Source organism: Psammomys obesus, unplaced genomic scaffold (genome assembly GCF_907164565.1).
Source record: "Psammomys obesus unplaced genomic scaffold, mPsaObe1.curated_primary_1811, whole genome shotgun sequence".
Classification (NCBI taxonomy): domain Eukaryota; kingdom Metazoa; phylum Chordata; class Mammalia; order Rodentia; family Muridae; genus Psammomys; species Psammomys obesus.
Window position 1 is genome coordinate 50329015 of NW_026585644.1, and position 22100 is coordinate 50351114.

A 22100-nucleotide genomic window follows, 5' to 3' on the forward strand; every position below is an offset into this window, starting at 1 on the left:
AGAAAGAAAGAAAGAAAGAAAGAAAGAAAGAAAGAAAGAAAGAAAGAAAGAAAGAAAGAAAGAAAGAAAGAGAAAGAGAGAAAGAGAGAAAGAAAAAGAAAGAAAGAAAGAAAGAGAGAAAGAGAGAAAGAAAAAGAAAGAAAGAAAAAAAGAGAAAAGAAATCTTAATTTTAGATAATTAGCTTTCTCCCTTATCAGTCTCCAGAATTCTTAAAGTTGAACTGCCTTTCTTTTAGCCACATGAAGAGACTAAACTAAAGATTAGCAAGTTTCACCTCAAGAGTTTATGACTATGGTCTAACAACTTGCATTTTGATAAAATCTTGAACTATGAAACACATTGTCTATTCACTGATTCCCTTATGATGGATTAGCCAGAAAGCATTTTCTATGACAAAATACTTCCCTGACCTGCCTAAAATAGAATGTGTTAATTTAATATGTGTAAACAATTATGTATGTACATACATATGTACATATCTACATCTGTAGCTATATGTGTATATATGTATATATAATCACTCATTTCACGATATCCTTAATCATTGCTAAACTGAAATGTCTCATAAGACATTTTTGTGAATTTAGTTTCCACTAATTTGAAGTTGGTCCAGTTTTAAAAACTGTTAAATTTTAATATAAGCATTGGTATTTAATAAAGGAATTTCTGTCCCTTAAGGAAATAAGCTCAGCTACTCTAGAATCATATTTACGAATCATTGAAATGATATTTATAACAGAATACCACAATAGTTAGTTGCCTGCAGCCCTCAGCCAAAGATAGCTATGGATGTATCCCAAATCATAAACTTGCATCAGAATTGGGGGGGAGGGATGTAATGTAATTGCAGGGTTGATAAATACAACTTCGTAAATAACCACATCTTACTTATAATGTCAAAAGTTTGGACATCTATAGTTTTTAACAGCCATACATTTATTACTATAGTATCTAGCAATGGTGTTAACCTGCCCTGTGCGTGATGTACAGTTGGGTACCAGAAAGCTAAATAAGAGAAATATGTAAAGAATTAAGCTGTCTTGATGTTTTAACACAACAGTACTAGAAACAGAACAATGTAACTGTTTCCTACGTTGATCCATTAATCAAACCCACTATGATTCTATGATTCTAGTTGCTAAATCTTAGCATATCATTTAGAAATTAATATATTAAAACATAATTTTAAAGTAAATATTCAAAACTCACTCTATTAGTGGTGCTCCATATAGAACAAAAATGACATGAAGGAAAAAACAAGACATAAGAAAGTAGATACAGCATTTCAAAACTCTGGTTACCTAAAAGAGAAATGAATAATCTGAAGACTCAAGAAAACACCGAAAAAGCCATTTACACACAAATAAAACTTGTCCCTATAGCGTATGAAGTGGCTGAATATTTGTAGGATCACATGTGTTATCACATACATAGCCCTCAAAACTGAGTGTTAAAACAACTTAAAAGATAGGGCCATCAAGATGATTCAGCAGGGAAAGGCCTTTGCCTCCAAGCCTGACAACTTGAGTTCAATCATTGGGGCCCACATGATGAACTTCCCTCTGACTTCATGAGAGCTGTGTTGTGTGTACACATGTATATGCGTGCATATACAAACACACGCTAAATAATTTTTTAGATTTAAATTCAAATATCACAAATATATTCAACCCACCACACCAGTAAAAGAGCTAACATTGATTTCTGTTTATATGGTGTGATTGTGATATTCTAATACTTAAGAAATATTGATAACAGAGTGTTAGGATACAAAAACCACAATGACCTTATTATAGAAAAACACACGAATTACCTACAGAAAATAATGAATGCTATGCTTTTTTTCATCTTTAAACAAAACTGGATAAATTAATCAAAAAGCAAAATGCTAAATAATTTCCCAAAATAAATTTCCCAAATCATATTCATAGTTGTATAAACATTAAAAACAAACTAACACTTGAACATCTACAAATAGGCCCATGCCTGAACACTCAATCTGAAACTCAAGAAGATATAATTATAAAACACATATTAACATTTTACACTATAAGTCAATTAAGGTGTTTAAAATGTTCCAACAGGGACTTAAACATAGTATTGAAATTTCAGTGAGGATTTTGATTTAACATAACTGTCAAGTGTCATAGCATAGTGACTATTGCAGAAAAAAATAGATTCTAATATCTGAAAACTTTTAGCAGGTTAGTCATGGAAGGCCACACGTAGAGTAACAGTTCTTGTGACTTAATTTGCAGTTAATTCTGGAAAGCTCACTTCTTATTTAAGAAGTGCAAAAGTATGCAGTGGCTGGCTGAGGGAGCTACTGACACTTGACAGCTACTAAGGCAAAGAAAGTCAGTTTTCTTCAGGAGTGTGGTCCCTGCTAGGTTGACCATGCCTCAGTGGATGGCCCATATCCATGAAATATAGGACTCTGAAAGTTATAAAAACAAGGATATGAAATGGGGCACAGGCTAAGAGGAGAGTAGGGAGTGAATGTGATCAAAACACATTGTCTACATGTATAAAGTTATCAGAGAATAAAAAAATATTTTTAAAAAATGTACATGGGCTAAGGGATGGCTCAGTCAGTAAGCAACAAGGCCCTAAGTCAAGTCCTAGAGCCCAAGGTAAAATGTCAGCTGTGGGGTACTGGAGAGAGACAGAGGTTCTCTGGGCTCATTGGCCAGCCAGTCTAGCTTAATTGGTGAGCCTCAGGCCAATGAATGACCCAGGTCAAAGCAGGTGAGCAGTGTTTCTAAAGATAACGCTGGAAGTTGTCCTCTAGCCTTCACATACACATGGTGTAAACGCCAACATACACACACGCGCGTGCGCGCACACACACACACTGTACAAAAATAACTGGAAATAAACTGCAGTGTCTTATAAGTTGTCTGAAGTGATGATATAAAACAATGCTTATACTGGTTCATAATATTTATATTGTGATGCATTGAAGGAGCCACAATTCCACAATCAATGCACAACAAGGATCTATCAGACACTTAAGGCAAGTCACAGGCTGCTGCTGGGGGTAGGGTGGGATGTGGTTCCCTTTATATACTGTAATACACTGTAATTCGACAAAGGTAAAACAATTCATATACTATTCCTCTGTCTAAAAACTGGTTATGAAGAACTAAAGCTTACCTTATGAGATAATGAACTTCGTTTAGAGGATAGATTTGGTTTCACTATTACATATAACAGGAGATTGACAGCAGCCACAAAAGCAGAACAAGTACACAACCAGGTCAAGTGAGTTTCTAATACTGAGAAGTTGTCCAAGAGGAAGGATGGAATAAAAACGCTTAGAAAAATTGAAAATATGCACAAAAGATTGGTATATAGAAGTCTCTTGATGTCAGTATCTTTCATGGTGTTTTCTTGGGTAGCTATCTAGTAAAAAAAAACAAATTAAGAAAAACATGTAATAATGACTTTTCCCATGTCCCAAACACTTCAGCATTCTAAAAATGAATCATGAAGTAATAATAATTTTAAATGGGCAATATATTTGTTTTAAAACACATAAGATGCATATGTAAATTTTATATTCTCTTACAAATATCTTTCAATGTCTTAAAAAGAAAACTTCAGTAAAATTTGAAAAGTTCATGACTGGTTTCAGCAAAGGGGGCATGTCTCATAAGCAACTAATTTTAATTTTTTTTTTTGCCCAAAATCAAGAATATGAAATCACTGTAGTTCCCAAATGCCAACCAAGTATATACTCGACTATGCAAATGGTGGCGAGACCGTTTGTTAGATGGTCATTATGCTAAACTAAGGGCTCCCAAGACCCCTGGGAAAACAAAGTAACACTGTCACAGATGCTCAGTTCTAGTCAAAAGCAGAAACAAAGGTTTACGGTCTCAAAATACATACACTTGACCTAATAGTTTATGTGTTATATTGATTAAAATTAAGAAAGAACTTGTGGTAAAAATCCCGCCCAAACAGAACATCCACACAGCAAGGAAGAGGGAACTGGCATTAAAGATAAAAGTGCAAGTCTGGGCATTGTCTTATTAGCCCTCGTTTAATTCACATGATCGTTTTCAAAGGCAAATTTGATACTGATTAAACTGGACGAACAAGTCGGCGGATAAGGCCAAGGTTACACACACTAAAGCCATTTCAAGCATCGCTTCTTCAACAGGAAGATATCGGAAACTAACAAATGGCATGAGAAGACTTGGACAAAGTTTCCCGGATTCGTCCCTCCGCGGCCGGGGAGAGGCAGGTAGGGGGATCAGGAATCCATCTTCTGAGTAGAGAGCGCTCCCGGGCCACCTGCAGAGAGCGACCTACCAGCGAGCGGTACCCAAACGCAAAGGCTTGTGGAATGAGCCCTCCTAGGACACTGGCGGGCCCTGCGTTCCCCCGCACCCCAGACCTGCGAGGCCGCCTTCTGGCGTCGCGACCGCACGCGAGCCGGGTCGGAAGGCATGGCTGCTTCTCAGCCCTCCTAAGGCAGCCTTTGCCCAGGGACGGACTCAGCTCAGCCCCACCCAGGGTGGCTAGAGACTCTGCCCAAACATCGGCCGGCGCGAGTGCGGACAGCTGAGGGGCGTCACTAGAGAGCGCCCGCGCTGCCCACCCGGGTGACAGTGACAGAGGGTCGGTCCCGCGGACGGAAGCCGGGATCTGGGAGGGTCCGTCCACCGGGGCATCCTCTGCTCCTCCGGAAGCACGGCGCCCCAGAACCCAACGCCGCCGTCGGCCGGGCCGCCTGCACCCGTCCCCGGCGAGCAAGACGGGTATCCCGCCGGCTTACCTAACTCTCCCACCCGCCGAAGGGAAGGGGCCACCACCGCCTCCCACCCTCAGGTGCGAAAGGCTGCCATGGCCCTCGCGCAGGCGCAGGCCCAGGAGGTGGAGCCTCACCAGGGCACGGCCAATCGTTGAAGAGTAGGGGCGGGACACTGAAAGAAGCTCCGCCCATTAGTTCACTTTTATTCCTCCCGCGTCTTCCCAGGTGTAGGATAGGCGGGAGGGGGAGGGCTGAGAGAACGGAAGCGAGCTGACGTAGCCGGAAGAGGAAGCGTTCTCAGGCTGTGTTGATGTTTTGTGGCGCCTGCTCCTTCTTTGCCGGTTGAGGGGACAGTTAGTGGAAGGATGGTGTGCGAAAAATGTAAGTAAAGGAGCTGTTTCTGTGGGAGGTGAAGGCTGGAGGAACCTGACGACATTCTCTTGGGATCTCGGCCTTTGCCTTTTCTCCTACAGGACTGTGGTGTAACCGTTGTCTTCCGGGCGTTCTTGCCTGTCCCTGGAACCATGTAGCCTATGCTTTGGGTAGAGTGGTCTCAGTACTGCACCTCTATGTTTGTTTCTGTTGCCCTCCCCCACCCTTCCTGGATCTCTTCAAATCAGATTTCTTGAGTGGCTCCCAGAGGCTTAAAATGGATCTTCAGAAATCTTCCTGGTAGCATCTGAAGTTCCCAGGTGTATCAAGTAGGAATTCCAGGCTCTCAGTTACTTTTTAAGATGATAAACAATGAACCATTTCTATTACTATGTCCCGTATAGTATTTGAATCTTGGCTTTCTTGTTCTTTTCAAAAAAAAAAAAAAAAAAAAAAAAAAAACACGCAACCTTTAGTACAGATTTTACTTTAAAATTTAATTCAGTGGTTATCTGAAAGTGTAACTGGATATTTTGTATCATCTCGTCCATTCTTTTCATTAATACAACAGTGAGTCATGGGAAAGAGAGGGTCTCATTATCACTAAAGAAATCTATGTAGTCAACCCTGGCTTTAGAAAGGTCTTGTTATCACTCAGAGTTCTTCTAATGAAACCCTTGAAATTTTTTGAAGATATTTGATTTTTTTTTTTTTTTTTTTTTTTTTTTTTTTTTTTTTTTTTTTTTTTTGTTAACTGCAGAAGATGTTGGTTTGTGTAAAAACAACTTTTTTATCCCGATTTCTTTTCCTCGGGTTAGACATTCTTTTCTCTGACGAGATTCCAATTCTTTGTATCCCAGTTACTGTGTAATGCACATGATTCATTTTGTTTATATACCCTCAGTACATGGAACTCTAGAAACAGACACTCCGAAGTAGCTGGAATTACATGCCTGTGCCAACAGGCCCAGCCTCCATCCTTAAGCAATTTTTAAATTTTTTGAAAGTGGGGGAGATGTTTAATTAGATGTGACTTAAATGTATTTAGATTATGAAGCTGCTCATTTATGCTGTTTAATTCTCACATATGTAGCTTGGATCTTCTTTGTAGTTTTTGTCAGTTCTGTACAGTTAATAGTTCATGTCAGAAATTCTGTCTACTTTCACTTTTTTGTAATTCTCTTTATACTGTAACTGCTGTGTCCCAACAGAAATTGAGGATAGTAGGAAATTGTGAATTAGTATCTCCAAGGAACATAAAAATTTTGAGAACTCAAGATCCCTGTGGTCTTAAAGTAAAATGCATATACTTTGGACTTTAATGTATGCCATATCATTTCCTCCTATTAATATTTACTTCTCTGCTCTTCTGAAAAGTCTGATGTTTTTATTTTCAGCCTCCTAGTCTGTCTGCTCAGTGCACTCACCCTGTAAGTAAACTGGAGTCTTGCTCATACAGAAGACATAATGTTAGACACCTTAGTTCTGTCGTTCCTTGTGTCAGAAATTATTCAAAGAAGCTATTTGTCTGCAAATTTTTAGAGTTACTTTCAAATACAAACTGGATTTTCATACTACTGAAAGAACTTTTAAATGTTCACCAGTAGTCTTCCATTTACTAAATTCAGTGAGCTTTCCTTTGGTTTACTTTCTTTCTCTGGCGCTGTTATCTCTTTAGGGAATGTTTGGCCTCAGAAGCACATCCATACTATTGAGTATTAGAGTCACTTCTCCACACTGACCTTTTCCCTACCTAGTAAGAAATAACTCTTGTCCATCCTGGAGCTTGGTGTTTGAGACCCTCTATTTTGTGTACTGATGTACATCCTGAACTTCTCATGCCTTTTCTCAAGATGAGTTCTTTATCTATATAGTTTGACTTTATCTTCTTTATATTTACATTGCCATATGCTTAAACTTCATCTCTATTCATTCACAAATTATTATACTTTGTTTTCCACCGTATATTTTTACTAAATGATTCTTCACTTCTTTAAAAGTCTCTGATGAACTCTTAACAAAAAAATTATAAACACACATATTAGGTTTGTATACAATTCCACCTGGTTCATTCATCTCCTGCGAACTGCCTACAAGCTCTTAAGAAACTAGTGAACTGTATAAGCCCCCCCCTGAACCTGGTTTTATTTTCGTCAGTACCTTGTATAGTGTTTTGTACATACTAGATGATTAGAAAATGTTGAAGGAATGAATATGTTCATCAGAATTGTCGAAAGTATGAACAGTGAAAACCTATTATTAGAGCATGTTATTGTCGTATAAATTTTACTTAGAATCAGAATCACTGCCCACAGTTACTATCTTAAGTTATTATCTTACTGCCATTCACTTGGCTTCTACCCCAGCATTAGTAGGTTCCTACTGTAAGCTGACTTTGATATCGTGAACCTCAGGCATGATATAGTATATTTATTATTTTTAAATTAGCAAAGAAATGGGTTTCACTATTTCATTTCTACATAGTATGCATATTACATGATAATTTCGTTTCTCTTTTGCTAACTCATAACAGGTGAGAAGAAACTCGGCACAGTTATCACTCCAGATACATGGAAGGACGGGGCACGGAACACCACAGGTATGGTTTCCTCATAAAAACCAAAGTCTGCATCAGATATTTCTGGATACTGCTTTAGTGCCTCACTGTTTGCAAAGTGAAATGTTCAATGTGTTTATCTCATCTATCAAACACTGAAAAGTACTGGGTTCCCCCTGTAATTTCATAACTGCCTCTTCACCGTCTGGATTACAAGTATAGATTCCTCATATAGTCCAGAAATAGTAAAATTATTAAATTATTTCAGTGTATATCTGTTTGATTCAGCTTAATAAGGTTTGTGTTTAAATTTCCTTCCCATATCTAAAATGTTCTAGAATAAACTTAAACTGTTTTTATTTTACTTTTTTATTAAATACATACAGCAAAGCCAGGCATGGTTGTATGCGCCTTTAATGCCAGCACTTGGGAGGCAGCAGCAGATGGATCTCTTGAGTTCAAGGCCAGCCTGAACTACAAATTGTGTTTCAGGACAGCCAGGAGCTATGCAAAGAAACCCTATCTCAAAAAAAAAAAAAAAAAAAAAAAAAAAAAAATTAAAACAAAACAAAAAAACTTCACGTAAAATTAAATATATCTTCAAGGATGGGTACCCAATTTGGTCTATATTCAGTCTATAATACCAAAGTAGAGAAATGTTACAAATAGAAGATGTAGACCATTGCCAAAGTACTGTGTTGAGACTGAATAATAAAGCAATATTTTATACAAGTGTTTAAGAGCTGAGATACTGTATGAGTATTTTAAAAAGGGTAATTTACTGGCACAGAGTCAAAGAGTGAACTTTTAAACTAATTCTGCATATTACACATTGTGTATTAAATGCAGAAGTGAGTTGACTGCTATGTCTGTACTTTTTTATATATATAGAAAGCGGTGGAAGAAAGCTGAACGAAAATAAAGCTTTGACTTCAAAAAAAGCAAGGTAAGTGAGACCATCGCTAGGGCTGTCACAGAGTTCACTTCACAATGGCAAGCCTACTGGATGAATATTCACCTGCCCTCACCGCGGTCGAGTTAGGTTGCATTGGCACATAGAAGCAGATTGTGTGCTATAAGCTATTCGTCTACCCTATGCCAACATATGAAAAGATTAATGCTGCTCCTTTTTTTTTTTTAATTTAAACTTTTACATAACCCCTTCCTACTGCTATCCTATTTTCTGGCTTCCTTTTACCACGGAAAGGTTTTATTAGCCAGAATGATCATCTGGAAAGATCATGCAATTTCTTTGCTTAAAGCCTTCCATTGGTTTTCCTTTTCCTGTAGAACAGAATCTAAGCTCTCTACCATCATCTACAAGGCCCTTCATGATGCAACACCTTTCTCTTCTGATTTCCCATTGTACCACACTCCTCTTCTGTCACATAGCTTTCTCATTAGATTGACGAATCCCACTGTCACCTCAAGTAGTTTATGCTTGCTGCTCCGTGGTTCCTCCTGACTCCTTGCTATTTGAAATTTGGCTGAGATGTGAGCTCCTCAGAGATGAGTCCTTAAGCAGTGTTTGTCTCCTCTGCTCTGCAGTTTTCAGCTGGGGCTCTCTAACACTTACTACTTATCTAAAAAGTTTGTTTTGTCTTGGATTTATTTATTTATTTACTTATTTATTTATTTATTTATTTTCTCTCTGTCCAGTCATATATGAGTTTGGTGAGAACAGGGAATTTGTAATAAAAATAAAGCTTTTACTTTATAAAATGGCTGGTACATAATAGGTGCTTATTAAAAATTTTATAAAACAGCATAATAGACTTAAAGTTTAATATAGCATCATCCTCCATATTGCTGGTTGACTTGATGTTTTTTAAGACCATTCAGTTTTTATGAGTTGTGTGCAATTACATATACCTTTGATTCCTTTATGCTGTTAAATTTTTCTGATTTCTGAAGTATAGCTATTATTTTTGAGTACTCTAGCTAATTTATTTTAGAAAGTATTCTACTACACTACATTGACTTTTCAATACCATTATTTATAAGAGGAAACTCTGGGAGGCTGAGAGACAGCTCGGTGGTTAAGAGCACGAACTGCTTTTCCAGAGGACCTGAGTTCAGTTTGGACATGAAGAGGCTCACAAACTTCCTATGTTTCCTGTAGGAAACTGTTTATTTAGTAGAAAACCCGTTACCCAAAGGGATTAGTGTAGAGAAATGTTAATTCAGAACATGGCTACTGTGGAGGAGATCACATCCAAAGACCTTCTAGGTCTCTGTGATCCCCTGGCAAGAGATCACATCCAAAAATCTTCTAGGTCTGTGTGATCCAGCTGGAATACAAACACACCTTTAATCCAAGAGACAGAAGCCAGCAAATCTGAGTTCAAGGCCAGCCTGGTATATAGTAAGTTTCAGGTAAAGAAAGGCTGAGATCCAGGCATGGTGGTGCACGCTTTTAATCCCAAACAATGAAGAGAAAGTTAGTTTGTAGAAGGAAGCACCCATGTTTGAAAGTGATGCCTAATTGAGTGGAAGAAGAGGTGACAAATCAGAGAATATTTGATGGAATAGGATACTCCCAACTCCCATCAGAAGAGAAAGGAAAGGGAAGCTACTTAAGGAGCAACACAGGGAATCAGAGAGAGAGAGTTTTACTGGGACAGTAATTAACAGACAGGTTGCAGAGAGAGAACAAGTTAGACCCAGGTGAAGACAGAATGAGCCAGAGAATGAGAAGGGGCCAAGAGATTAGAGCAGATTTCTGGAGTTAATTGGAGGCCAAGCAGAGCAACTCAGAGGCCTAGAGAAAATCCAGATTGAATAAGTTAACTGGGAGAGGAGTTTGAGCCAGAAGAGCAGAGTTTGAACCAGCCAGTGCAGAGTTCAGAAAGAACAAGAAAGGGTGAGCTTTTTAAGCAGTAAGTCTCATACGCTGAAAACATTCTAGGCCTACTTTAGATTGTACAGAGGTTAGAAGCTTCCAGGACTAGATTAATAGAAGGAGGCAGTAAGCCTCCGAGACAACATTTGAACCAGGAGAATAAAACTCCTTTACAAATTAGCCCTGTCAGTTGAAACTGCTTGTGAACTTGAGTAGTCATTAGGAGATGTACATGTCTTACTTTATTTTAAAACATAAACTGTAGATGTATCCATTTATTGTTAGGTTTTGAGATAAAAAGCCTTTACAGCCTGAATCTACTGACAAGAGTTTTATATCATTTTCCTCACATAAACTATCACCAGAATACATATTCTGTACCTCATGTCTGTGATCCCAGTGCTTGGGGGCTGGTGACAAAGAATCAGGAGTTCAAGGTCATCCAGCCTGGGTTCACAACACATACATATATACATACTTACATACTTTTGGCAGCCCAAAACCACCTGTAACCCTGTCTCTAAAGGACCTGCACTCTTTTGCCTCCATAGCTATCTAAACACATGTGACATACTTATATAGACACACACACAAATATGGAGTCCTTCCCCCTATTTTTAGTAGTTGGCTTACCTGAATGTAATTCAATAGTAGTTATAACAGTTCATTTTTATTCATCCCAAAGCAGTAACTTATATTTTTTTTGTACAATCAGTCATTCCTCGCACTCACATTTCATCAATTTTCATATTTATCATACAAATAGAATGATACAAGTGATAGGAACAATTCTGAAAATAAATACAACTGGTTGTTCATAAGTATACAGCTTCTATGGAAGGGCAGAGGAATATAGATACATTACACAGTAGTGAGCCAGAGGAGGGCTGTGGCTCAGTTATGGAATTTGATGGAAGAAATAACGATGCATTCATTAATCATGGGTGTTACTTACCAGGGATTAAGAGTTTCTATTATGGTATGAATGTCTTTGCTTCTTTCTTTTCTTTTTTATTTCTTTGTCCCTCTAGGTTTGATCCCTATGGAAAAAATAAATTCTCCACTTGCAGAATTTGTAAAAGTTCTGTACACCAGCCAGGTTCTCATTACTGTCAAGGCTGTGCATACAAAAAAGGTAAATTTCTTTCACTTAATTTTTCTATGTATATCAAATCTACTTCATTTGCTAATGATTAAAATGACAGAAAGGAATAGCCTTTCATAAACTGTCAAATATTCTTTTTTTTTTTTTTTACTAAGATAAAATAGAATTTAAAATAAATTTGTAGTAAAAAGATGGGTTTTTTTTTCTCTTTTATGATGCTTTGAAGTTCTTAAAGATTCTATTTATTCTTATACATGTATGTGTGTATGTGTCTATTTTAGTGTATATGCACATCTGTGTACAGCACACCTAGGCCTAGAAGCCAAAAGAGGATGCCATGTCTCTTCCTCTGTCATTCTCTAACTAATCCGTTTTGAGGCAGGGTCTCTTCCTGAACCTTAGGCTCCTGTTTTCTCGGTTTGACTGGAAACCAGCAAACCTGGGGAGTCCTTCTGTCTCCACCCGACTTGGATCTGGAATTATGAGCATTTGTGAACCTATGTGAATGTTGAACTTCAAATGCTAGTCTACAAGATTACACAGCAAGTGCTCTTAAGCATTGAGCCATCTCTCCAGTCACACTAAGTGAAGCTTAGATAGCATAAATAAACCACACAATTGGTTCTACTTGGTTGCTCACCTGTTTTCTTTTGTTTCAGGCATCTGTGCAATGTGTGGCAAAAAGGTTTTGGATACCAAAAACTACAAGCAGACCTCCGTCTAGATGTATTGATGAAGTTTTTGGCTGTCTATGATTGTACTTTCTGCTTTGACTTTTCAAGGTATAACATGGATGTTTCATCTTACAAAATAACCTTTTTGAAGATTAAGTCTAAGGCAGGAAAGTTGATCTGTATTCAGTTGTTTGCTCTCACAAAGTTCTGAACAGCAATGATATAACCAGTCCTCTGCCTTCACTGGTTATTTTCCTTGTGAACATTTTAGTGAACTAGAGTAAGTGACAAAATTAGTGGAAAGGTATTCCTGAGTTCTCTATGCACTTTCTCTGTAATATTATTTACAGAATTCTTATCTGATCTGTGTGTTTTATTTATGGATATTGCAAATGTGAAATTACTGATCCTTTGCTCTGAACTTGACATCCAGACTTATTTCTTTCTTATTCACAACTGTCACAGTTCTTTACAATCAGCAGCCCCTCAACTAAATGCATTTTTATGAGCTGTAAATGTTCGAGGCCATTATTGCTAAGTGCTTTCTTAGTGACCAGTTCTGCCACACGTCTAAGACAAGCTGAAAGTTTTATTTTAAATTTTTGTTGAATCTAAAGTGCCAGTTCCTGTCACCTGTGAGCAAGAGCCCATTGAGTGCCCATTTGTCTACATGAGTGCACTGTATTTCAGACAGATGCATTCTGTCAACATTATCTTCAATTCAAGATGTCATGAAATCCGGGAGAGCAGTATTTGTCCATATAAAATGAGAATAAATTTCTTCTGTTTGGGTATGTCCTTTGAAGCAGGAAACAAACTTTTCTAAACCTCTCTACCCCTCCCCCAAGAAATAAATAAAGCAAACATCCTGACTCTTTTCTGTGTGTCTAAAAGCTGTCACTGTAAACTTCTATGAGACTATATTGAGGTTTCAAATGAAAGTTTTTTTCTCTATTGCCATCTTAGGGTTGAGCCTTCTGCCTTTAAAACGGTCAGCCTACAGGAGAACAAAAGCATAGTCTCTGTTTCCATCTGTACGATCTTAAATGTATATCACGGTGTAGTGTGGGAGCTACTGTAAACAATGAAAAAATAGACAATGATTGTTTTAAAATTACTGTGAAGAAAAAGTCTAATTTCATTTTATCTATAAGATTTCTCAGTGTTTTTCTAGGATGCTTTGTTATTTGTGTTTATCAGAAAGAGTACAAGAATCATGCAGAATAGAAGTAATATCGCTTAGCCAGGGGGTGGTTTTTATCCCAGCACCCTGGAGGGAGAGGCAGGTGGATCTCATAGTTCAAGGCCAGCCTGGTCTACAGAGTAAGTTCCAGAACATCCAGGGCTACATAGGGAAACCCTGTCTAGAATAAAAACAAAAAATATCTCTCAGAACAAAACAAAACAAAACAAAAAAAAAACAAACAAAAAAAAAACCTTCCTGTTTAATCAGCTTGGGATTTGGGTTTTTTTTTTTTGTTGTTGTTGTTGTTGGTTGTTTGTTTGTTTTTTGTTTGTTTGAGACAGGTTCTTTACATAGCCTTGGCGGTCCTGTAGACCAAGCTGGCCTCTCAGAGGGTTGATATTTGTAAACCATAGTCTTAACACAGAGAAGTCATAGTAAGACCCATCTGGGCACAGATCTGCTGCCGTGTACTGCACTCTGACAGCAGGTCCTCGCCAGCACAGGCTGTTCTGTTTGGATCTTGGGCTGTTTACTTTTGTCCTCCCACCCTTAGCCCTGTGGTTGGCTCTTTTTCCAAATGTCATTGGTGTAAGTTGGAAACTTTCTGGTCAAGCCCACAAAACAGTATGTGTAAGTATCATTTATCCGTCTGGTCATATAGGGAACAGCATGGTAACAGCATTTGCTTTTCCCAGCTAACTTAGTGAATGAAGCTGAGTGCTTTAAAAATTCAACCCGTATTTATTGGATCTCTGCTTTATTATCTCTAGCCACACTGCTCATTCCAAAATGTTTGCACATAAAGTAGAATCTGAGCCTGTTTCAAAGCAGTGATTTTAACCAATCAATTTGGAAGCTGAACTAAGGTAGTGGTGAGTAAATGGGAAAAGGTATACATGTGAAGGTCCTAATGAGAGACTGGCAGGACTGGCTGGCCTGAGTGGAAAGGCTGGCCTCTCGGTGGACCTTTTCAATGTGCTAATAGTAGGCCTTTCCACCAGATGGCAACCATACTCTGCTTGGTTTCAACTTGCAACCACGCTAAACTGTCTGTAGTTAAAGCAACCCAAAGATCAAATGTGTGGAGTTAAGTCCCCAGTAATACTGTGAATAAGCCGGAGAAGTTTATCATAAAACATTTAAAATGTGCATAGTAAGGGCAGTTGATAGGGCACTTGCCTGAGTGCGTGATGCCCTGTACTACATACGCTAGGTGTACTGATTCCCAGTGCTACATACACTAGGCGTACTAATCCAGCACTTGGGAAACACAGGCAGGATTAGAGGCTAAAGCTTACCCTTGACTATAAACAAGGTTAAGGCCATGACTAACACTGTATATAACATTCCTTGACCACTGACTACACAAGACTGTCGCGCGGGGGGGGGGGGGGGCGGCAGGTTAGTGGTTAAGAGTGTATATTGCAATTACCCAGAACCTGGTTTTGGTTCCCGGCATCTACTTCACGGCTCACAGCCTTGCCCTGGCCTCCATAGTCTCCTGCACACACAACTAAAAAACAAATATTTTTTTTTTCCAGTTCTGGAAAATGTATTTAAAATGTTATTAAACAGGCAATCTTCAGAACAAAGATGAAAAATGTTAGAAAACAAATCCAGTGACACACAAATTCCAGCCCCCACAAAATAACCTAGGTGTCCCCCCGCAAATGCCTGTAATCCAGGACTGAGAAGGACAAAGACAAGAGGGTCATTGCAGCCTGTGTTCTTCCAACCCAGCAGACCTAAGCCTGGGTTCAATAAGAGAATCTGCCTCAGAGGAAGGAACAGGAAAAATGATGAAGGATTGATGAAGGATGCCCTCTTCTGGCCTCTGCTTGTACAAAGAGGTGAATGCACCCCCACACATATACATGCAAATAGATATCTAAATAATGAAATATTCTAAAACTTCAATTATAATGAAAATTGTTATAAAATTAGAATAGAAATTTCCTAGCAGCCTACTAAGGAAGCAAAAGGCCTACAACAAATGCCACAAATGGTCAACTGCATTTGAAAATGATGTGCAAGGCTTTGATCTCATGAGTGATCATATTTGCTTAAACTTGCTCTTCTGACACTTTTTTTTTTTTTTTCTTTTTTAGCTCTGTTAGGAAGGATATAGAGGAGCCTCCTGTAAGGATAGTTTAGCCCCAGTATGAAGGTGTGGTCCTTTGAAAACTACATCTGAGGCCTGGTTGTCAGTGAGGGCTCTTCCACTCTAGTTGATGGCGTTTGTACAGGATCTGTGTAGCCCAGGCTATCCCCAAGCTTACTATTATTCTGCCTCAGCCTCCAGAATGATGGGGTTACAGGTATAAACCACCACACGGGTTCCCTGTATGTGAGTATTTTGGAGAGTCACATGCCTGTGTGAAGCTGGGAACTGTTCGCTTCCAGCACAGTCTTATTTTTCCCTAGCCTTGAGGGCTTGCACACTAGAGGTGCACCCTCCTGTTTGACAAAGACACAGAAAGACGCCTATGGAAGATTTCTGGAACTTTCTGAGGAGTTTCATTCTTTCTACAACTCGGCTCTGTCTCTGTCCTCACAGCAAATAAAATCCACATTGGTATGGACTCAACACCCTCTCAGGAATCACAGCCCTGTGGTGCCTAGTCTTTTAATATCCAAAACTGGTTTTCTCAGTTGTTCTCACTTTTTAAAAATTGATTAGAGCAGGAAGATAAATGTGACCGTTGGTAGTTTGTCATGGTCACAAGCGGAAGTCCATTACAGATGGACTGAGATGTTTGATAAGGTTCTCATCCCAATAAACCCATTATAGGCTACGAACATCAATACACTTCATACACCCAGTGACTGAACATCACAGTTCACTAAAGTGAACAGCATAGTTAACTAGAGTGTCAGTTATCATCCCTCACACACACTTCCTTGATGGTGGGGCTGGCTGAGACCTGCAGCTCCATGCTGCTGCCCAGCGTCTTGAAAATCATCACTACCTCTCACTAGCCTGGGCACAAAACAGTCCAAGTCCAAATAGTTTCCTCTGAATGTATAGTGAGTCCTCACCATTCTAAGGAAGATCTGAAGTCAAGATAGCATAAGTAGAAGACTGTCTCTGTGGGATACTTGGGAAGGGGGTGAATATCACTGGGTAGCCCAGGCTGACCTAGAATTTTTTATTCTACCTCAGCCCCACAAACGGTGGGATGAAGAAGGCGTGCATCCCCACGCCTGGCTTGTCTTGTACAGTCTCCTGAAGTTATTTTTTTTTCTTTATAGATCTGCCCTCTTCAACTTGCTTTTCGCATTTCTACTTCCCTGTTCTGAGTACAGGTTTCTCCCACCTTTCTGTCCGTGAAGACTCAACAGTGGAGAGACTATTAGGTTGTTCAGCAGCTCTGCTTATATCGGTAGGCCAGCTTCCCCAACAGGGTTGCTGAATGATGCTTTTGACTGAGAAGAGAGTAAATAGCACTCTTAATTTCTCTTATCTGGAGGTTAAAGTGGAGGAAAAGAGCCTAAGTAGCCAGTGTTCAGCCACTGGCTCTTCTGTTAAGGTCCTGTGCCTACCATAAGCTGTGCCCAGTGAAAATGTGTTCCCCCGACTCTGGAGCCTGCACCTCTAGATGTTGGCCATGATGTGCGAGGGGCAGTATTCCTCCACCAGGAGTATGTGTAGAGGGTTGTGGTATGGGGCCAGGAATTCACATGACTCTCACTTGTCTTTCATTTAGCCACTGTTCTTTAAGTCAGTTGTGCAGCCCATCCCAGATGTGTCATAAGATCCTGAGTCTGTTAGCACTTAAGTGTGTGCTGAATTTGTAATTATATTTACTTAGTGTCATTTGCAGTTTGGCTTTTCAAGAAAGTGTGTCAGGTCCATTGCCATTTGCTTCTTTCTGCCCACTCAAAGTTGGGTCCTTTGGTACCTTCTTTCACTATCTTTGGGGTTAATGCCATTTCCCCTCAAATTATTGGTAATGTAGTTTCAGAAGGGAAAGTTGAGGGTTAAAGTTAGATATGTTTTACTTTGTTAATGTTTCCAAGGCACTTCAGTTTCATATATTTTTATAGTTTCATCATTTCCTAATGTTCACCACGCACATCTGTGGTGAGCACACACACCTGTCTGGCGCTCACGCTCTCTCTTTCTCTCTCTCTGGCTGCCTGTCTAGTTTGTGGTACCTGGAATTGAACTCAGGCCCTCACAAATGTTGGGCAAGTTCTCTACTACTTAGAGAGGCCACCAACCCAATAATTAGATTTTGACCCACAAAATCAATTCTCTAATGGGAGAAATGCAAAAGCAGGGAATACATAGAGAGGCAGATGTTAATAGGGATGTGAGAGATTAATCTAGTTGGAGGTGAATGTGTAAAGAGAGTCTATTTAAGAGAATATGCTAGGTATAGTTATTCCTTTCATCAAAGTGTTATACACCTCAGTTTAACAATTCTCCCTGATCCCAGCACCAAGTCTGCTTCCTCATGAGGCACCTAGCCTTTGACAAAAGCAGGTAGCCCTCACCCAGACTTCATGCAATAAATAGAAATATTAAAGGACACTGTCTAATGGCTAGTGACTAATATGCCCTCAAAATAAAGCTTCACAGAAGTCTGCTGTGCACTTCCAAAGAGCTCCTAATTTTTCTCAAAGAATTTATAGCTTTCAGCGTTGATGCAGTCACCTCAGGTCAGGCATGAAGAAATTATAGCGCAGGGACAAGTAAACTGTTTTGGCAGATAAAGTTGTCCTGGAACATAGTCACAAGCATTAACTATCATGGACATATTCACTAGGGCATTCACTGGCTGCCTCCTTGTAAGAGGACAGAATTGCAAACCCTAAATATTTCCTCCTTGTTCCTTGAAATAAGTTTTCCACCCTGACCCCTATCCTAGTTAGAAATATATTTGGAAAACTGAGTTGATAATCACTGCTGAGCAGTAGTTCAACAAATTTTCCCAAACTCTTCTTATTGTTTTTTTTTTAATTCCTTAATGACCTTATGGATTAATGTCAGAGCCAGAAGTCGCTCAGACATCTCTGAAGATTATGTTACTGGCATGAATTAAACCACATATTATTGTACATTCATGAACTAAACTATCAGTAATTTGATCCACATGACCATTTGCAGCTTAGCGCAAATGTACTCAGGCTTTTCTGGTTATTTACTCAAGGATCATAATTTCTTTCTACATTCACTCAGTAATAATTGTATGTAATTATTTCCTGTGTGATCTAGAATTTATGGACTGTTTCCAAATTCAGCCCTCTGATTTGCTTCCATGATATGAATTTGGCCTTTGAGTGATGTGGTTGGGGTTCCCCAGGCAGGATGTCAGTTTTCCTTCTTCACAGCTGCAGAAACATAATTCTTTCTCATGATTCTTTGGGGCAAGCTGCCTCCTACAGCTCAGGCAGTCCTTATTTTATGAAATGAAATCTAACTCAGTTTCTCTGTTTATTATTCGCAACCAACCTGTGTTTTAAGCAGTTTACTCCATACTCAGATAAACACTCAGCTAAGAGCCAATTTGGAAAGAATAAGCTTTACACAGAGGTTTAATAATAAAGATGCATTATTCACAAAAGGTCTGATCCATCACTCTAATGCTTCACACATGCTTACAAACTCCTTAGCCTGAATATAGATCCTGTAAGGCATTGTTCCCTCTTCCCCAAGGGGCAAGGGAGAAGAGAACCCATGGCTTTTGCATTTGGAAGGACCCTCCACAGGCACATTGCTGATGTACAGGGGAACAGAATCTTCTTGCCTAGGCATTCAACAGCTCACTCTTTTGAGTGGAAAAAAAGCTGTGTTCATGACCACCAACTTTGAAACATACAGCTCATCACTGCTTCTAGAAACTTGGGACTGAGTCAGAGCTATACTGGCTGCTCCCTGGTCCTCTCCTACATAAGAGCAGGCCACCTACAGTTGGCCTGTTAGAACTCGCCCTGCACTCAGAGCCTTAAGCTCCCACTCCTTCGAAAGACTTCTTTGACACCCCAAGGCCTTGCTAGGAACCCTGTCTTTCTGTACCCTACAGCCTGAATATCCCCATCAGAGTATTGCGGTCACTCTGCCTGCTTTTACATGAGCTCTTCCATCCCCCCAACTAAACTATAGGACGCATACATCCAAATATGAAAAGTATTTTGTTCAGCAGGCTCCTTAGATAAAGTCACTGAGTTTAAGACTGGACTTCCTGTTCGTGACAGTAATTTGGTGGCTTTTAATGTAGTTTCAAATAAATTAATGACTAAAGGTATTTTGGGTCTGGTTAAGGGAAAAGTTACTAAATCAGAGGCAGCTGTGTTTCCAAGAGTTTGAGGGTCAGGGAATTTCCAGAGGAGGGTGGGGCAAGGAGACTTGAGCAGAGAGAAAATCTCAAGGGGATGGCCATGGCATCAAGGAGAAAAACTGTCCCCATTTCCTGCCAAGATGTGAGCTGAGGGGCTGCCATAAACAACACTTCCATCATGCACCAATCCTGAGGAAATACATTTTACTGTTGTGTCCAAAAGCCCAGGCACCGAGTTCTGGACGCCCACTCTCCTTTACAGAAAATGTCAAGATTTTGAAGACGCACTGCCTGATACTGTGGGAAAGGGATCCTATTTTAATTATACCCGAGAATGCCCCTTTTGCTCAGTATCTGATTTTATCTGAGTGCTTTGGGCTCCTGCAAACCCTAGGTCCAGGAAATTTCTGCCGATACGTGGATGTGACAGCACGACAGACGTTCCTTTACCATGTTCCTCCCTAGTTGTTCTCCCCCAGGTAACCTAGTTTGTGCTCTTGAGTCCAGAGAAGACATGCAACAGCAAGGAACAGAAACAACAGAAAAAAAAAAAAAAAAAAGTCTTCCTCGATTTTTCTTTTAGAAACGCCCTTGGGATAAGAAAAACAAAAAAACTAGTGGCACAGACACAATATTTTGAAGAAAAGATGAGTGTAGAATTGGGGAGAGTCCTCCGGGAAGATTTGATTTGCAGTAAGACCTGCACCCTGTTACCCAGGCTCACCTAGGAAGATGATTAGTCTCAGGTGGTTTGCAGGACTTGGAAACAGAGTACATGTTCCTTACAACCTTAGTAGAGCCCCAAGACAGTGGCAAAATCTCAAGAAAGAAATAATGTGCTTGCACACGCACACACACTCACACCCAGCTTGCTTCTATAATGCCATGATTTAACACTGACCAAAACCGACTTGCAGTTTGTAGTTCATCGCTGAGATGCGCCAGGCAGGGGTACTGTTTACTGGATCATGCCCATGATTTGCTCAGCTTGCTCTCTTAGAGCCCACCTGCCTTTGGGTTGTCACCGCCTGCAGTAGGCTGGGCCCTCTCACATCAATCATTAATCAAGAGAATGCCCACAGGCCAATCTCTTGGAGGCCATTCCTGGGGCTTCCCTCTGCCCAAGGGACTAGTTTGTGTCAAGTTTTCAAAAATCTTAACCAGCACAATATCCAACAGAAATTTTACAGAAATCTTTCTTTTAGGATCTCAGTCCATGGGCTCCAACTGTCTGCCACCTGGCACACTGTCTTTTTTGTTGTTGTTTGCAACTGCGCAGCTTTTCATTGAAACGGCAGCACGTTTTGGGGCACAAGAGAATGACAGAGAAATAGAAGGCACCCCGGAACCTTAATCAGGCCAGGCAAATAGTACATAACACCATGATGTCAGGATATACTTCATGACAAGATTCCCCAAACCATGTGTCCCCACCCTCACTCACTGAACTCCTGGCTTCTCATAACCATAAATTCACTGAGGTGAATTTGTGTTTTTGACAATGCAAATCTAAGGAAGTCTAAAAGTAAGTAGTTCTGTTGCTGTCCTAAACCAGCCTGCCTCCATCTTAGGTTTAAAAGCCATCATATAGTAAAGACAAACTAGTGTCATTCTCATTTATGATTAATCTTTTGTTTCTAGGGATGGAGCTATGCCCCACCTGAAACCTTAACTGCAAATGGTTCTTACTGCCTGTTGCAGGAAACAACGATATCTTTGTTTCAAAAAGTTTTTATGACCATCTTGCAACCTTTGTTTCAAAACGGTATTATACCCACCTGTTCTTATGACTCCCTTGTTATAACTACCTTGTTATGTTTTGCTCCTGTAACCCCACCTATTTCTTCCTACCATATCCACCATTTGGAAACCCCCTACTCCTAAGTTATAAAAACCTTGTCTTCCTCATATCTGATGCTGACCTCTCAAATTCTGCCTTAGGGGAGGCAGCCCTATATAGCCAATGTACACAAATAAAAAAAACCTTGCTTTAATTAATTTGGCTGTGGTGATTTGGGTCAGTGGTTTCTCTCAGATCTTTGGGACTAACAATATCTAGGGGTCTTGATCAGTTTTGTTTTCTCTGCCAGTTAAGGAATCAAGAGGCAGGAGAAATTTCAAGTACAACAGGTAGTAGCAGTAAAATTATTGAACAAGCAAACAGCAACAGACAGAATCAGCTTTTATTAGGGATGAGGAAACACACATGTCCAATAGGCACACGCAGAAAAAAAAAAAAAAAAAAAAGCCCTCCACAAAGCAGAGAGGTGCTCAGGAAGCCTAAGCCATCTTCTCCTTGAGGGTATTTTTAAAAAAT

At 39.6% G+C, this 22100-nt stretch overlaps 2 protein-coding genes across 7 annotated transcripts in view; one reads left to right on the forward strand and one right to left on the reverse strand.

Moving 5' to 3' along the window:
* Pigf (phosphatidylinositol glycan anchor biosynthesis class F) overlaps positions 1 to 4876 on the reverse strand; it is a 28864-nt gene extending 23988 nt beyond the window's left edge. The window contains exons 1-3 of one of the 4 annotated variants that reach the window (XM_055619291.1): positions 4788 to 4876; positions 3158 to 3402; positions 1211 to 1302 (exon numbers count right to left, since the gene is read on the reverse strand). In XM_055619291.1, coding sequence (XP_055475266.1) covers positions 1211 to 1302; positions 3158 to 3385 — 320 coding nt within the window. In that variant the 5' untranslated portion in view covers positions 3386 to 3402; positions 4788 to 4876. Of the gene's footprint in view, positions 1 to 1210; positions 1303 to 3157; positions 3407 to 4188; positions 4298 to 4406; positions 4615 to 4787 lie in introns of those variants that run through there. The other 3 variants (XM_055619283.1, XM_055619269.1, XM_055619276.1) reach the window with 3 other exon arrangements.
* A 152-nt stretch (positions 4877 to 5028) lies between these two features.
* Positions 5029 to 21777, forward strand: Cript (CXXC repeat containing interactor of PDZ3 domain). 3 transcript variants are annotated; one of them, XR_008721549.1, is made up of 6 exons: positions 5029 to 5144; positions 7669 to 7734; positions 8584 to 8638; positions 11566 to 11669; positions 12299 to 12421; positions 21425 to 21777. XR_008721549.1 is itself a non-coding variant. In XM_055619327.1 (5 exons), the coding sequence occupies exons 1-5, from the start codon at positions 5129 to 5131 to the stop codon at positions 12361 to 12363; spliced, it is 306 nt and encodes a 101-aa protein (XP_055475302.1). In that variant the 5' UTR covers positions 5029 to 5128; the 3' UTR covers positions 12364 to 13191. The 3 variants fall into 3 exon arrangements, 1 of the variants encoding a protein (XP_055475302.1); XR_008721548.1 differs by lacking the exon at positions 21425 to 21777 and adding an exon at positions 12931 to 13191; XM_055619327.1 differs by lacking the exon at positions 21425 to 21777 and having other exon boundaries at positions 12299 to 13191.
* The last annotated feature ends 323 nt before the right edge of the window (positions 21778 to 22100 follow it).

What these genes read in the sequence shown, in the direction of transcription:
- Cript (XM_055619327.1), top strand. An exon ending in CGGGGCACGGAACACCACAG is followed by an intron (nt 7,735 to 8,583) that starts GTATGGTTTCCT and finishes TTATATATATAG; the next exon opens with AAAGCGGTGGAAGAAAGCTG. An exon ending in TTGACTTCAAAAAAAGCAAG is followed by an intron (nt 8,639 to 11,565) that starts GTAAGTGAGACC and finishes TTGTCCCTCTAG; the next exon opens with GTTTGATCCCTATGGAAAAA.